We start from the raw sequence: 18122 nt of genomic DNA on the forward strand, positions 1-18122 counted from the left end.
AAAGTACATGCACACGCTTATATAAATTGACAATCTCGAAACTTCTAAGCAAATATTTTAAAACCAGACCTGTTTCAGTTAATCTTAGTTGATAGTGAGATAATTAGACATAGTTAAGGTTAATTAACAGTTGGGGTTGAAATTACTAAAGATAACAAAGATATCACCTATTTTTCTCGAATACACTTAAGTAGACATGAAGAATGCGTAAATTACGTCACACTAAATCACTTAATACTGCATGGTTTTCCATGAAACAAACCAGAGCAAGAAAATTATAACCTTAATATAGCAAAATCATATGATTCAACTCGAATCTCTATAAACATATAAACTAACTTGTCAAATCGTTTAGACATATTGTGCCAAACTTTTCTCTATAACTTTACCTTTTTTGCAAATTAACTTAAAAAATAATTTTTTAAACGTTCTTATGACATAATTCTTTCAAAAATAGTCCAAATTTAATTGTCCACCTAAATTAAAAATAACATTTAGAAGTCTTCGAAATTAAAGACATCCTCAATTAGCATCTTTAATAAATGTAATGTAATATGAAGCCGATTTCCAAAACTAACATGACTTTATCCTTCAAATATAAAATGAATGTAGAAAATTAAGTAGATATTAATTTTCAAAAATATATTAATTTCTTCAATTTTAACATGATTCTATCTTTACCTTATTTAAAATTAATAAATTGACAAAAACTTAAAATAATAAAGAAAAATGATATTTTAACCCACTTTTTTTGACCCACTTTTAATTCATTACTTCAATCACCATTAGATCATCTTGTTTTATTCTTTTTAGTAATGTGATGATCTAATAATAATTAAAATGGTGAATTAAAAGTGGATAAAAAAAAAAATTAAAGTATTACTGTCCAATAATAAATTATAAAACTAGTACTTCAGGTTATAACTAATAAAAATTTCACAAAACTAACATAAAACAAAGTAAACAATTTACTACAACAATACTGAATGATATTTTGTTCAACTAAAACTGTAACTCTTTCAAAGAGATATAATTAGATGCGAAAAACATACAAAACAGTCAAAACATATAACTAAACTTAAAAATTCTAACAATGACAAAATAAATATACATAAAAATAAAAAGAGATTCGAATTTTGCATCAAGGATAGTTAATGTATTATAAAACAAGGACAAAAAACATTTAAAAGAAACAAGGGATAATTGAAATTTTGTTACAAAAACTAAAATAAATATAATTAGTTAACGTAAAAAAAATAACTAGATGAGAGCCTAAAAAAACTAGAGAATAAAATTAGATACATCCTTTCTTGGATTAATAAAACTTAACAATACTCCGTATTTACAAAATTATATCATATATCAAATTATTTCATATATTCAAGTTACCAAATTTTGAAGATTAGAAGAACCTTAATAATGATTATATATCCAAGGGAATTCGAACAGAAGTAAATATAAACTAATTTAAATTGAGAAAATTTGGTATTTGAGGTACAAAACCGTCCATAGAACTCAATCAGTTAAATTTAACAAAATTCATAATTTCTTAATATAAAGAGGACACAATCCACAGGTTTATGACCTTGGCTTCTCCTTCTTCTCCTTGAAGAGAGCCAGGAGAGACACCCCAGAAACCTTTACAACCTTGAATCTGACACCAGGAATATCTCCCACGGCGTGACCTTTTCGTCCAAATCCAGCAATCAAAACTTCATCCTATAACCATCAGCGAAACCCATATATTAGAACGATCTTGGAATGATGAAGATAGAAAAAGAAAACAAAACCAAAGAGCAAAATTATACAAATAAAATGATCAATTAATCACTCACATTTTCTTCGATGTAATTTAAACAACCATCGTTTGGCACAAAGGCAGCGATCTTCTTCCCATTCTTGATGAGCTGAACCCTGGCACATTTACGAATGGCAGAGTTGGGCTGCTTGGCCTCAATACCACTGAAAATAGAATATCATAAAATGATTTGTTAGTACTAGATGATATAATTAAAGAAGTTCTGTATTGACTGATATATAGAAGCAGTTAAAAAGATCTTACATCTTTTCAAGAACAATTCCCTTGGCATGGGAAGAACCTGCGAAAGGCTTTTTCCATTCATTGCCAAGATGAGATTTTTTGTATGACTTGTCAGCCCACCTTTGTCTCCTACGGTGAGACTTGAGCTTGCGGGCCGCTCCCATTCCACGTGTTTTCCTGATAAATGAAATGAAGAGGATTTAATTTTCTAACTATTATATACATCCAAAATTTAAAAATTGTTAGCCCTCGTCGACAAGAATCGACTCCCAGAATAAACCGACAAGATTGTTAACAAAATAAACAGCATTGATTCTGCCTACTACACCATTGATCTCAAAAAAGAACAGATAAAAACCTATAACACTATCTAATTAATGAGAAAACTTCAATTAAAAAATCTCTAAAAGGTAACATAATTAAATTTGTTGACGAAAACAAATTAAAAGAATTCAATGAGTCCTAAAAGACTAAAACCACCATAACAGCTCTACTCCACTATGCAATTGTTCCTAATACAATGAACAGATATAGTCAAATTATGGTACTCTGGTGAACCAAAAGCACAAAAGATGCCTTCGGAACATAAACCACTGAATAGTATAGATTCAAAGATTCAAGCACAACTGGAATGTACAGTGCTAATATATGAACCAACTCATACATAACAAACCCAAACATGACCCACACTAAAAAAATACATAGTTTCCATGCGGGAGAAACCCTAAGAAGTTTTTATGGTACATATATCTAAACAGCCAACTAAACATCTATGAACTCAACCACATACCGCATCATACAAACACCTTATTGAAAAAAAAATGGTTCATAAAAATGCAACTTATCCTATTTCCATCAAAATTGAGATACAAGATGATTAATGGCCGTGAGAAATTCAAAACAGAACACAAATATAAAAATTATAAACCACATGTAGCAATAGAGGAGAAAATTGCAATGATAATAATTTGTTCAAGGAAAAAAGATGATATATGATAATAGTTGTTGAAAACAAAAAGGTTGCATTACCCCATGGTGGTGACGGTTTGGTTCTGCGCAGGTAGAGATTTAGGAACTCGGAGAAGATGGAGCCGTAGAAGCAGCCGCCCAGTGCAAAACCCTAATCCTAGAATGTAGTGTGGTCGTGTTTATATAAAGATTTAACGCCGTTGGGCCTATATTTCTGGACAATTAGGTTTATGTCAATAACTTTGGGCCCATGCTTATTAGGGTTCTGGACTGGTGTTTTTAAAGCCCATTTTACTTCGCAGTGGCATCAAATTTTGATCCATCCAATTATTTCTTAAACGTTATTTGTAGTATATTTGTGAGTGTCTTATCTTATATCAATCTATATCTCAATTAGGGCGCGAACGAGTACGATACATTATTGGAAATAGTTTATTGATTTTCAATTTTATATTTTATGATTAATTTATTTTAAAAGTTACGACTAATAAAATAAGTAAAATAAAATGAATAATAACTATGTTAAAATTATTAAACTTTCAAAACTAAAAAAATCATACAGCAACAGAAAACCCAGATGTGAATAATAACTAGATTTCAATGAATTTTTGTTCGTGAATAAATTAATACTTCGAAAAACTTGGGAAAAATATAATATAATAATAATAATAATAATAATTATTATTATTATTATTATAAATATTAACGTTTCAAAATTTTGTCTAATTCAATCAATAATGATTATTAAATTTAAAATTTTTATTTATCAATTAATTATCCATCTGTGGAGGAAGTTGTCCACCTGACATACAAATGAGGTTTTGACATTGAACATTTTTACCAATTGAGAGAGTATTAAATAAGAGGCATGATAAAGAATTCTATTGTAAATTTTGGAACATTAACACAAAATTAGTCTTTTATGTCGTATTTTCATATTTTTGTTACCATCTTAATATCTATTTTGGTTCCCTAATTTTTTTATTTGGTTCATTTTGATCTTTTTATTATTTTTTGATTCAATTTAGTCTTCTAATTATTTAAAAAAGTTCAATTTGATTTTCGTTGAATTGATGTTAACATCGTCTTCGTACATGTCACGTGTCATTTTCTGAAATTTTTAACTTTTTTTAATTTTTTTAATTTTTTTAACTTCTTTTGTAAAAAAAATAAACTGTCACATGTCACTTATGGTTATGACATGTGTCAATTTGAGAATTTTTTATTTAAAAATAATTATTGTCGTGTGACAGGTTACAATTATGTCACGTGTCAAACTAACATTGGTTGTTTTCAATTTAGTCTCTCTCTAAAATTTTGATTCAATTTAGTCTCCTAATTTTTTAAAATGATTTAATTTTGTCCTTTCCAATTTGACACCAAATTAATAATTAAGCTTAATTACAACTTATATATTCATGTTAAAATAATTTTTTATCATTTATATATCAAATCACTCTCTAAATACTCATGTTATTTTATTTCTTACATTTTTTTAACTTGTAATTTTTTACACTTGAAATTTTGTATACATGTAAAAAAACAATAAATTGAATTGGTAGGTGGAGTAATTTGATCTATAAATATATTACAAATTACTGTAACATGTGTATATAAATTGTAATTAAGCTTAATTACTAATTTGGTCTCAAATCAAAAAGGATAAAATTAAATCATTTTAAAAAATTGGGAGATTAAATTGAATCAAAATTGTAAATAGATGGACTAAATTGAAAACAACCAAAGTTAGCTTGACATGCGGCACAATCCTGACCTACCACGTGGCACTTTTTTAATTAAAAAATAAATAAAAATTTAAATAATTCTCAAGTTGACACATGAGACAACCATGACGTGACACGTGACGGTTTATTTTTTTAAATTTAAGAAATTTAAAAAAATAAAAAAATTGAAAATTTCACAAAATTACACGTGGCATGTACATATATGGTGTTAACATTAACTTAACGACAGAGACTAAATTGAACATTTTTAAAGAATTAGATGACCAAATTAAACCAAAAAATAACAAGGCAACCAAAATGAATCAAATCAACAAATTAGGGGACCAAAATAGTAATTAAGCCTTTTGTTAACCATCAAATAATAAATTTAAAGATGTGCAATGACATTATTTATGTTTGGTTGGTCATATTCAAACTTAAATCATCTTCTAAACTAAACTGATACAAGTATATTTTAACTTCAGAGTGTGATGATATAATGATGCTCTCTAAGAACACTTCTTGTATTTCTTTTTATGTAACAAGTGACGTAGGAAGATTTCTTCACTCTTTTTTGAACTTAACAAGGTTCATTTAAACGACATGAAGAAAAATCGAATGGAGGAAAACATGTTCACATATATATGATTCTAACGCATGAGGCTCCTATTCTATGCATGAAGGAATCATAGAGGTTACAGTTTGACTCATAGGTCAATCTCAACTCATTTGTGAAATAAATATTATTTTATTGGTTCATTAGATAAGTGAGTTTCAAAAGTATTGACTCCCAAAGCTTCCATTTAAAACAAGTTAAGGTTAGCGCCAAAGTGAGTTTGACATATAATAAGACTTCAACTAACTTTTAAATATTTTTCAGAATTGCACTTAATATCGACACAACTATACTCAATTTGACTTCAAATAGACTTGACTCAACTTCGACTTAGGTTGGGTCAACTCTACTTGACTCTTAGTTTGTCTAACTTTATTCAATCCTAGGAGGGTTCCTTTTGATTTAGCTTAAGATGACCCCACTCAATTAAGCTTAAGGTGGACACAAAGACGATTTTGAGTTGACACAACTTGAGTTGGCCTGATGTGGCTCTATGGACTAATTCGACAAGTTGACCTAACTTGACCAAAAATCGATGTGATGGAGGCGTGGTTCGGGACCGTAAAGGGATTAGAAAACAAATGATGGAATCATGTCCAAGATCTTCAAAGAGATCTCAAATTAGCTTCAGATAGTGGAATAAGAACTCTTTTTGTAATTTTTGTAATGTTTTTGTTTGTGCTTTATCGGATCTTTAGTTGTGTTGGGCTTTTTGGTATTTTGGCCCATAGTATATAAGCCCTTGTGAGACACATTTGTATTCAGATTTGAGACGGTCATGAACCACGCCCCCATCATGATGTAAAATCAAATTGGATAAACTTAAAACGGGCCAACTTTACTTAGCCCAATGTGAATCCTACTTGACTAGGTTATAGTTCCTCTTAATCCGACTAGGCTTAAGATACACTCCATTAAACTCCGACAATGGTTATTTGACTTGGCTCAACCTATGGCTATCAGATTAGACTTGACCTGACGTGAGCTAGACTTGATTAGGTTTGATGTGAGTTCAATTCAATTTCGCACAATGTAAGGCCTATTGAGCATGACTTGATGTAGATCCCAACAAACCCAAACTAAATCAATTAACCTACTTGATTTGGGTTCAACCCAATCATGTCCATATCGAGCTTGAATTGACTCAGACAAATTTGGTCTTTGTCATAGCATGTGTTTGGACATGTGTTGAAAATATTGATTTTGATTGAATTGATTTCATGACGCAAAAGCTAGTATTATTTGCTTTTATGTGGATGTAAATCTTTTAGTTTTAAATTGATTTTAAAACTAATCGAATATAGATTTTATGTTGATAAATCAATTATACGTCAAAAGGACGTGCAACCAAACACAACATAATCAACCTAACCTAGATGGACCTAACTTGATCATCATTGGTTCAACTCAACTTGATTTAACACGAATCATCTTAGCATGACCTAATTATAAGTTTCTAAAGTTTTTTTTTTAATATTTTTTATTTTATTTTTAATTAAGTTTTTCTACTTTAAAAAATAATATAGGAATTTCGTTGACATTTTAACCCTATGAATTTTTTCCTTTTGGAGGTGTGGGTTATATGTCCTTTGAGTTAAGCCAAACTAAGAGTTCTGGAAGAGCATTCTTCAGGGTTCTTAAAATTTTCAATCATGGGAAGACACAAGAGATGTGGCGTATTCCTTACGCGTATAAAAATACCAACGTCACGGGGAAGAACTTTTTCTTTATTCAGCTCAATCTCAGCTTTTAAAAAAGAAGCAAAGTAAAGAGAAATAAAACTAAAAAATAAAATCGGTAAATATACGACGCGTCAGTAAATGATGCAGGAGCAGAAGAGGGGGAAACAAATAATAAGGGAAGGAAGTGGCAGCAATCATGAAAGTAAAATGCTTTGGTTTTTAATGAATCCAATTTTATAAAATTAATTTAATTCAAAATCAATTTTACAAATACTTTTCCAGATAGTAGAGTTATGATGTTTCAAAAAGTGTTAAGAGTTCACTAATAATAAGTGTAAATATGAATCCTTTATAAGTTGAAAACCTCCCAGAGATAAGGTGTTGTTATCAAGTTGAACATAGATTCTAGAGGTGCATATGCTCAGAAGTTCAAACACAGTTTTTTTTGTGGATTTATTATGAGTCTTTAAAATTAAATAATTAATAAACTATAATGTTTTTTTGTAATGAAAATCGTTTCTTAGAAACATGTTTAGTCACTTACCAAAACAAAATCAATCATGACAATCTTAATTGGATTTTGGATTATTATTCAAAATTACCGCTCAGAGCACAAATATGGAAGATGATTAATAATTTTTTATGTGAAATTAGGAGAAATAAATATTGTCTTAACGAGTATCTTTGGTGTTTGAATTAATTTGAAAAGCGGGGATAATTAATGCACATCTGTTTAAAAAATATTCTCACACGAATGCTCTTTTTAGAAATATCTTTATATCCGTATAATATTTTTGCTTGCAAATAAAAACTCCTACTTTTACTCCTTCTCAAACATAAACACATAGTACTTTTCAAGTGCATTAAAAAAAATACTTCTTTTTAGGATATACTCAATTGTGTATGGTTAAAAAAAAATTCTACAATTTATTTGTATTTAAGAAATAGCAGCCGATATCGAATGAAACAAAATGTTCAAAAAAACTCGCTAGGATAGGCTCTAACCTGACTTTGATACCATGTTAGAAGTAAATTTTAAGCCTAACTCAACCCCACAGAATCAATTTATAAGGTAAGGTTTGCACCCCACTTATATATTGTGAATTGACTTTATCTTCAGTCGATGTGAAACTTCCAACACATGTACAGATATTGTCTCAAGGTAGTGTCTTACGGTGTATGCCTCAGGGTGCATAGTTCTTCATTCTGATATGACAACATGAATTTCACACAAAAAATGTTTAGGAACTTATTATAGATTTCACCATTGTGATGTTAAAGTTGCAAAGAGAAAACTTCTATTTTATTTTCATTTTTGGTTCAGACAAAAGGTTTTTAAAACCCTTAACTCATATGTGTAACAGCATGTTGAATCTAAGTCACTGATAATCCCCTGAAGCATTTTGTTGTATTATAATAAATTGAAGTTGAAATCCTGTATCTGACAAACAGACAATGCCATTATCCAATATGAGTTGGGATCTTCCATCATAGTACTTCAATGAGCTGGAAGTCCCCACTTCAACCACCGATTCATGAAAAATGCATATGCTCAATCCTCACCCCAAAAAAGAAAAGAAAAAAGAGGGAGCAGAAAATATGAGAGATTAATAAAAAGAAGTGCATGCTAGTACAACCTTTTCTGTTCCACAGCATAAGATGGGTAAGACAATAAATAAAATAAGCTATAACAGCACTGTTCAGTGATGCTGACTACATTCACAGGTGTATTATTCGTTTAAGGTTGTTTTATATTTCATCGGTTCATTGATTTCAATTTTCAAAGCAGAACATTGTTGCATCAAAGAAATTAGGCAATGAAATTGAATTTACATTTATGTCACAACTAAGAATCAAGAATGAGGAACTTTGATTTGTCCTTGGATGGGGAAGCACAGAAAGGATTCGGGTAGTTCATTTGTCCTTCTGTCATTTGACCTGAATCGCATTTCTTCCCCTCAGGGCAGAGATTGAGCAAAGTGAATGAAGATACAAATTGATAAATATAGTAAAACAATGATCACCCCAAATCAAAATCCTCCAAGAAACGTTAGGATACACATAAAAATAGGGAAAATAAATAAATGGAACACTCAATTTAAATGAACTTTTTTTGTGCTATTCCTTCAGTGGTATGTTTCAATTCCAATTCAATAGTTTCCATCATTTTTCTTGTATGATCAACTGTCCACAACCTTGTCCACAGATAACTCGGAATTTAAGCTGATTTCTACCTTTGGTGGACCTGAATGGCGCCTTGGCCTGGAAGGTGAAGCTGGGAAAGATAGCCGTTTCTTTGCAGTGCCAAAGGATCCTTTCTCAGTTTTTCCATTTTCTGGGGCTAATGGACTTTGAGTCCTGGACTTGGCTTTTGCAGATTGAGTTGGAACCATGTAGCTTGGAATGGCTGGAGAGCTAGCAAGGCTCTCGTCGTCTCTCACCGATGAACCTGCGATCGAGTGCCTCCGGAAGCGATCTGACTGGACACTCACCAAGCTTTTAGAGTCCTCGTCTGTAATCCAGCTGCCCCTTGGACTTGCCTTCTTTGATTTCTTAGCAGATGCCGAAACTCGCTTGGAAGGAGTGGACTGAAAGCTTGGTGAGCCAGGATTTTGGCTGGCTGTTGGAGAGTGCTTTTCAGAATTGAGCTGGAAACGAGCAAATGACTTGCTGATTTCTCCACCAGTAATGCTGCGGCTTGAGCTTTTCACTGATCCATGATCATTCAACTCTTTCTCCAATGGCCGGGCTGCCATCCATCGTTCCAACCAGCTCCAACCCCAGGCAGGATTTGTTGGATCCATGAACATAGGATTTAAAGATCTAGATGAGTTCTTCCAGTTTTGCTGCCAAATTTTGTTTTAAGCAGAATATTAAACACTTAATTTTTTTGAAAAATTGAGAAACTTGCCCTCATGATTGTAAATGAATACCAAGCTTTCCATCAAAATATATCAATGAATATTAAACACTCTATGCTTTCCATCAAAATATATCAAGCACATAACATAACATGACACTTCATTTCAGCAAATGAATACCAGAATAACTTATTGCTGCAGCTTAAAAAATTATTAGCATATCGTTGGATTGCAAATGTGGCAGCCAGAGAGGATAGTGCTGAGATTTAAGAGGAGGATATAGCTTTGAAGATGGTGACAAGACTAATGCACTCAACAAGATTAAGTTTCAGCTTCAAGAGATAAGGAAACAATTGTACAATAAGGATGCTTGATTTCTCATTTTAGTGTTTACATTTTGCGATACTTTTTAAAGTTCTATCAGTTTATATTAAATTTTTCATCCATTTTCTCACATGTGTAAATTGATGAGATAGATAGAAAAACCTGATGAGTGAATGCATAAGCCAATGCTCTTTCTCTCCTCATAGCAGCCTCATACTTGCTTAGTAACTTGGCTTCGATTTGTTCTTTTGATTGTAGGCTGTCATCCCATTCCTCTCCCATCTATTATGATAATTGGTTGCAAGTTAAGAACAGATTCCAAACACAACATACAAAAATGTTTAAAAATGATTAGCATTTCAAAATAAATTAGGAAATGAAACCCAGACCCGCAAACTCTCAAGCTCTCTCGCATGCTTCTGTAAGAGCTGTCTCTGCAGAGCCTGATTCTCCTCCAGCATTCTGATCCTCCTGGAACGAATCTGAGACTGCAAGCGAGACAATGTCTGCATAGATCGGAGGGTACTTGTGGCTTGGCGTTTTACAACCGACCCTTCCATCAATAATTTCAGCCTGACCAGTCCCCTTAAAGCCCGCAATGCCCTTCTTGCCTAAATGATTTCAAAAGAAATTCTAGTTTGAAAAGTAATTCAAATAACAATTTCTTTGTGTGGCTACAATTCATTGACACTGTCAGCTTCATAGCTGTGTGTAACTTGGATTTAACACATTTATCACTAGAACTGAATTGACACAATACAACAATACCACTGGTATAAAAAATGCTAAGTAACGATGTAATGTTACTTTTTAGAATTCTTTTCTTGACCAATGTCAACCCTCCCTTTGTAGAGCCTAATAATAATTTAGAAAAAAAAAAAAAAAGGAGAGAGAGAGGAACGTATTCATTCAGTATGGTTGAGTTAAAGGTTTTCAATTGGTTCTCAACCACATGAATTAAAGGTGGACTTGCACTAAACAGATCTGTTCTTTAAAATGCTCAATAAGAACATGAATGACATTTTATTACAAAGCAATGAGCTCATGTCCCAGATTTGAAAAGAAGAAGAAAATAGTTAAAAATGCATTTCCTTAGGTGCTTTTAGTGCTATACTCTAATCAACATAAGAGTTTCATATCACTAAATCACATAATTAAGGCTTACATTGAAGGACAACATAGATTACGAGACAAGATTTCAATTTTGATTGAAGAACACCACCAAAGTACTGTACTTCAATAAATCCTTTCTACTTGAGATTTGATAGCATTGTAAACTTAGTTGAATTGTATCATCTCTAAAATAAATACAAGTGAGTTTTATGTAGGACGTTTATGGAAAAAAAAAAAAAAAAACTTACTCTCATTAAATAGTTAAATGAATTGTCAAAAAGAGTGAGAGGGGAGAAATTAACGAAGTAAATTTATAGTTGGCTAAACGAAAATTGTAACCCATACCAAGTATCCCCGAAAAGCTGTTTGAATTTTGATTGCTGCCACTTCATCATTTGGTTTACCAGCAAAACGAGGAATTCGGGCAGCTTCAACCCTAACAGTTTCTATCTGAACAGGAGGAACAGATACCTCGGCTTCAACGGCAGTTACAACTTGAACAACATGATCATGATCATGACTGATTTCATTTTCAATATCTGTTACTTTAATCTCTTCTGGCAGAGGAACAGATGGTGCTGGTGGCAGCTTATCAGCTTCTGAGTATGAGACAGAAGTCTGTAATTTTTGCTTCCCAAACCATTTCTTCTTAGATTTACTTGATTTCTGCAAAAGTAAGTGATACAAATGTAACAAACATCCCAGAAAGTTGAGAAATGTTGAATTAACTTTCATCCAAACCTGATCTTTCTTCTCCTTTGAGTCAGGGCTGAGAGCTTTCTTCACGCTTGAAAACCAATTTCCCTTCCTCCCCATTTTCTTGGCATTCCTCAATCTGATCCTTCACACTAAAAAAAAAAAAAAAAGAGTAAACTTAAAGATCTGAAACCTCGCTAACAGAAAAAAATTATTTTCTAACCAATGACATCTGCTGTTATTATAAAATGTCCTTATTAGATAGCAAATTTGACACTAAAAAAAGGAAGAGTCTCAATAATTGCGTAAGCCTCCTTCACAGCATAATTATTCTTTTCTTTGTTTTAGGAAACCGAAAAGAACAAACCTTCTGCAAGAGAAAATTGCCATGAAAATAATAAGGAATTAGCGGTAAGAAATGAAAAAAAAAAATAACAAGCTTGATGGTACAAATCCATTCAAATTTCCTAATTATACTACTCAATTCTGCATTAGTTCTATCTGGGGTATCCCATAAATGAAATCCAATCACAGTCACGTAAAACCGTTACTTAAAACCAACGAAGACGTTTCTAAACCTCGTTCACCAAAAAAGAGGACAGCTGAATCAATTTCCCCTCTTGCATTTCCCACAAAAATGACGGGTGAATTCAGATTTAAGCTGTTTAATTAGCAGGAACATCCCTGTGGTGAAAGTTTAAGCTACGAGTTCTCACAAAAGGAAAAGAAATTGCGGGAACATATCAGAATAAGAGGGGATTACAGAGAAAATGGAAAGTGGGAAAGTATAAGATGGGATAAGAAAACAGAGATGGAGTTGAAATTTCGGAGGGTCCAATGAAGATGTACCTGAAGTGAAACAAAGTGACAACAGATCTCAAATATGTTGTTTCTTCTGACCCTGTCTCTCTCAGAAGAAAAAAAAAAAGATTAGAACTTTAAGTTCACAGTGCTTGCAGCAACAAACCCTCTTTCTCTTTCTCTTTCTCTTTCTCTTCTTGTGAAGAGGGAAATCAGATCTTGCCAAATGCTATTACAGGATAGTTTGAATTACAGGAGTTGCTGTTTCTGCTAATATTGCGACCTTGCCACTTGGGTTGGTAACAGTGGGCCCTCCTAAGTTTTACCATCTTCAAACATTCAAAATCAAATTAACCTAATCAAGGATAATGCTGCCCTAAATCAATTTCATAATATTGGAAAATGGCAATGAATAAAATAAATATTGTTGAAAAATGTAGTATAAAAAATTATGATATCTATGTCATCACTCACGAGTGAATCATGTTGGTGATGATGACCAATGTGGTGCTCACATCTCGCATTCATGTCTTCTATTTTTTAAATTTTTTGAATTTTCCAATCTTTTTTATATAATATATTTATCTGTTAGCATTAAGTATAACTACAAATATATCCTCTGATATGTTCTTTCTTCGGTTTCTTTCTAGTCTTTATTGGTTCATTTATTTTGTAACTAGATAATTAATGTTGGTCACTGTTACTAATGAGGAAATAATTAATATTTTTGAAAATGAACTTGTGTTTTGGAGAATTGATAAACTGTTTAAATCCAGTGACAAATTTTCAAAACAATAACTCCTCATTCTTAATATTCTTCTGGGTAAGAATGATATCTCTATTTAGTTTTAAAAGTTGTATATGTTTGTTTAGTTTTTAAAAGTAAAGTTCCTTTAAGAAAAGATGTTATTGATTAAATTAGTTAGTAAATTATTTAAATAATCGTAATAGATATATCTGATCTTGTGTCCCACACTAACATGAAAATGGATATTAAAACTATAATTGTTGTGAAACTTATTTTCATGGAACAATTGAACAGATTGGAACATAATATAATCTAATTTATGTTCTTCCAATATATACAACTTATTAAAGAGATAAATAAATTTTATTCCAAAATAGAATAAGAAACATGGTTTTAATTTATTAACATTTCTTGTCCTGATTTAACAAGCTTTACTTTTTGAAAGTGTTTTTGGTTTTAGTGGATTGCATATATCAAATAAATACAAATATTAAATTGAGTTTGAAATTATAAAACGTAATTAGAGTGTGATCTATTGTGCATAAGAGGTTTGAACTTTATATTATATTGCACTAACATGAAACTTAGAACACGATCTGCAACAACATTGAACATTATCTTGTTGAAAGTTTGTAATATATTTAACCTTTCTAAAGGCTTTTCTTTAGACAAAATTGTGTTTTTTCTCTTGTTGTTATGACTGTAGCAAACCAATAAATGAATATGGAACTCAAATGTCATGCATAAAAATAGTAGATGGGCACTTTTTAATAAATTATTTCTTTTGATTTTATTGTTTTGATAAATTATAACTAATAAAAAAATAAATAATGTGTCTACCTAATTGTTGATTACTCGTGTATATGCCAATAGAGAAGAATAGGTGCTATGAATGTATGAACCTAATTAAGTAATGTAACCACTCCATTGTACCCAAAAGCAGAGGTTGTAGGTGCAAATAGTACCAGGCTCAAATTCAAAGTTTCACCCGTACAATGTTTAAACTACTGTTAAAAATAATGTATTCATCTAATCCTGTAATATATTTCTTTACGTTTTTATAGAGATTAAATTAATAAGATATTATAAAAAAAAAGTGAAAATGGGTAAGTTTAATAATGATTAGAAATAAAAAAAAAAAATTGAGTAACTTACTATATATAAAACTAACAAAATTATTATCTCAAAGTGTATTAAAATAGTGTTAATATTTTTATAAGTGAGCTTTGTCTAATTGATGTTATATATTTTTAGTAAATATTGAAAAAAATTATCAGTGTTAATGTATTTTCTTTTGAGTTTTATTATTAGAAATAAAGATGACAACATGTTGGACCGGTGTAGATAATGTCTATTTGGAACTCAATTCGCAACAAAAGAATTCACTTGTTACTTGTTCGTTATCTGCATAGGTATTTGTATAAAAAAATACCTGCGAAATTTTTAGAACTTGCATATACCCATTGTTACATGCTAATATTTTTAAAAAATATATTTTATAAATTTTTAAAATAATTTAATTAAAATTACAAAAAAAAATGAAATTAAATATAACTTAAATTTTAATTGTAATTAAGTTTAATCTAATAAAATATAAATTAAATTTTAATTAAATGAACTAAATAAAATATAAATTAAATTAAATTAATTAATTTTAATATTTTGGTGCTAACTGATACCTACGGATATCGATAGTATGATATCCGCACTCAATCTGTTTATAAACAAGTATTAAAATACTTGTTATCCACAAATAATAAATATCTACGGATATTAACTATTAGTCGCAGATTTATCCATGGATATCCATGTACACAAGTATTTTTGTCATCCTTAATTGAAAACGTACACTCCAAACAGAATACTTAATATGTTAACTATAACATTATACGAGTCGATGCACACAATGCCTAATATCCATTATTTACAATTTCTCGATATTAGTCTATACCTAACTAAATATTTTAATTATCGGTGTTATTTTCGATCTATGCATTTCATCACTCTACCTAAAATTTTCTTTGCCCCCATTGAACATCAGCTTGATAGTTTCCACTATAAGGTTAAGTCCTAAAATTTGACAAAAAAGTAAAAAAGTTACTTACATATATGTTTTACACTCAAATTTTTTATCTAACGCTTGCATCCTTTATCAAAACATTTATTTCCGATAAATCTATTCTCAAAAAGATTTCTCACATATGATTTATTTATTTTTTATCTTTTCTTTGTATTTTTTAAAGTAAAAATAAATAATTATTGTTTCATTATAGGATTTTATTATATTTTCACGTTCTCCTCACTTTCCTTGCATTATAATGGAAGAGTTTATACTTTTTTTAGTATGAGTAGTTTGATCGGTAATGGTATAGCTTCTTGAGAAAAAACTCCTATATCTAACTACATGTCTAAACAATTCCATAAATTGTGTACCAAAAATGACTAAGTCAGATCCTTTTTTCATAGTTCTTGAATTTTATCAATTGCGAATATATTAATGCAAAAAATGAGCTTTATTTGATTAAAGAAGTATTAGATTAAATGAAGTTGGCCAAGTCAACTTCGTTTTAACATGGTGGTAGGAAGAACGTTTTGAACATAAATGCTTACGAAAATGTGACAACTTAATAAATCAGGGCATGAAATTATGGTAGTGGGAGAGTGATAGGGTTCGTCACCATTTCAAAATATTTATTACTATCATCTTTTATTGGTAAAAGATTTTTTTCTTGTTAATTGAATAGGCATCTCCTATTTATGCATTAATTTTATAGGTAAATGTTTTAGGCATAATATTGTCTTCATTTAATTAAAGAGTTGTTGTGAAATGTCAGATGGTAACTTATATTCAGTACAATAATTTATACTTTTATACTTTCAATTGTATTTAAACTAGTCAAACACGAATATAAAATCAGATATTTTAAAAAATAATCCATCGTTAGTTTAATAATAATAATATACTCCTACTATTATTATTATTAGTATTAGCACTATTTTATTTGGGTATATAAATAATGAAACACGTGAAACGCATTAAAGGTGGATGTGTAGTCACGTGAACAAGCATTAGAAAGCTAAATTCATATTTCAATTCTCTTTCATTTTTTATTTATTTATTTACTTGAATTTATGTGATATCATACTATGCAGTGCAGCATTAATTCAAATCCCTCGTATCTAAAAGTTAGATCATTCATTAATCATTCACCAACTTGGTACTTTTTTGTGTTAACGTTTTTACATGTTGTTGAAAGGATATATAATATTCTTTAGGTTTAATTAGTTGAATGGTACCCATTTTTATTTAGATGTATTAATTTAATACTCACTTTTAAAAAAAATGTTAATTGTATCATAACTTTTAAAAAAATATTTCAATTAGATCTTTTTCGGAATAAAATTTAATGGTAAAAGTCGTGAATAACAAAACATGGTTAACAATTACAAAAATATAATATGTTATAATGTCATTTTCAATAAAAAGTATGAGTATAACATTTTCAATAATACTCATTTTTTAATTGGAACCTAATTGAGATAATTTTTCAAAAGTTGAAACACAATTGATACATTTTTAAAAGCAGATACCAAACTGACACATCCGAATAAAATATGTAACCATCCAACTAATTAAACATATTCTTTCACACCATTTTTAATTGTAATTTGTTTTATAACCTGAGCTAATAATCATGTACGTTATTCTCTAATTTAAATACAATGTTAAAATATATAAAATTGATGATGCAAATTGAATCTTTCAAAATAACTTTTACATTTTATCAAAGTAAGTATTGGATTTTTAAGATATGAATTTCACTCCTGAATTTTTACATAGAATGGAAATAAATTAATGTTTATAAAATAACTCTACCATTACAATTTGAAAACTAAACTGATAAACTTCAAGTGTATTTTAAAGTTCAGATTTTTCATGGAAATATAAATCAATCATAACCAAACCAGATTTGGACAACAAACAATAGAAATGATATTGAGAATGACATGCACTAAATAAAGGTAGTTTACAAATTATAAATTTGTTATAAATAATAAAAGACAAGGAGAAATTATTTGTCACCAATAATATATATATATATATATATATATATATATATATATATATATATATATATATATATATATAAATATGAATAAAAAGTCAAACAAATTGCAAGTAAATTCTACATTTACCTTATTGGTATCAAACCTATATTCTACTAATTTGAAGCTTCACTCATCATTGTTTTTTTCCGAATCATATATCTAATATGAACTTCTAACTCTTCCATGTTTATATTTTTTTCAACAAATAAGCTATATATATTATAATTATTTTTCAATGCATTATTTTTACATTACTTTTTATATGTATCTTATAATTGCTTCAATTACACTATTTTATAATAGAAAGTTTTCAGAGTCATTGATAATGAGATGATAATGTGTATGGTAGTTAAAAATAAGATGCTAGATGGTAAAAAAATCATACCCCACAGCAACTACCATTGTGATATTTTTGGATACACAACAATATATTCAAT

At 29.8% G+C, this 18122-nt stretch overlaps 2 protein-coding genes across 3 annotated transcripts; both read right to left on the reverse strand.

The window, feature by feature from the left end:
• Positions 1-1452: 1452 nt before the first annotated feature.
• LOC114175765 (small ribosomal subunit protein uS12) lies at positions 1453-3211 on the reverse strand. Its single transcript, XM_028060562.2, has 4 exons — positions 3071-3211; positions 2063-2218; positions 1836-1962; positions 1453-1719 (listed from the first exon to the last, which is right to left on the reverse strand). Exons 1-4 carry the CDS (start codon positions 3073-3075, stop codon positions 1579-1581), a joined length of 429 nt encoding a protein of 142 aa, XP_027916363.1. The 5' UTR covers positions 3076-3211; the 3' UTR covers positions 1453-1578.
• A 5801-nt stretch (positions 3212-9012) lies between these two features.
• Positions 9013-13064, reverse strand: IQD1 (IQ-domain 1). Of its 2 annotated transcripts, none has more exons than XM_028081702.2 (6): positions 12876-13064; positions 12072-12178; positions 11676-11996; positions 10607-10828; positions 10380-10499; positions 9013-9878 (listed from the first exon to the last, which is right to left on the reverse strand). In XM_028081702.2, the coding sequence occupies exons 2-6, from the start codon at positions 12144-12146 to the stop codon at positions 9213-9215; spliced, it is 1404 nt and encodes a 467-aa protein (XP_027937503.1). In that variant the 5' UTR covers positions 12147-12178; positions 12876-13064; the 3' UTR covers positions 9013-9212. The 2 variants fall into 2 exon arrangements, with proteins under 2 accessions (XP_027937503.1, XP_027937513.1); XM_028081712.2 differs by lacking the exon at positions 12876-13064 and adding an exon at positions 12605-12870.
• Positions 13065-18122: the final 5058 nt, after the last annotated feature.

This window comes from Vigna unguiculata, chromosome 1 (genome assembly GCF_037176805.1).
Source record: "Vigna unguiculata cultivar grain cowpea cultivar isolate G323 ecotype 2 chromosome 1, ASM3717680v1, whole genome shotgun sequence".
NCBI classification, from domain to species: Eukaryota; Viridiplantae; Streptophyta; class Magnoliopsida; order Fabales; family Fabaceae; genus Vigna; species Vigna unguiculata.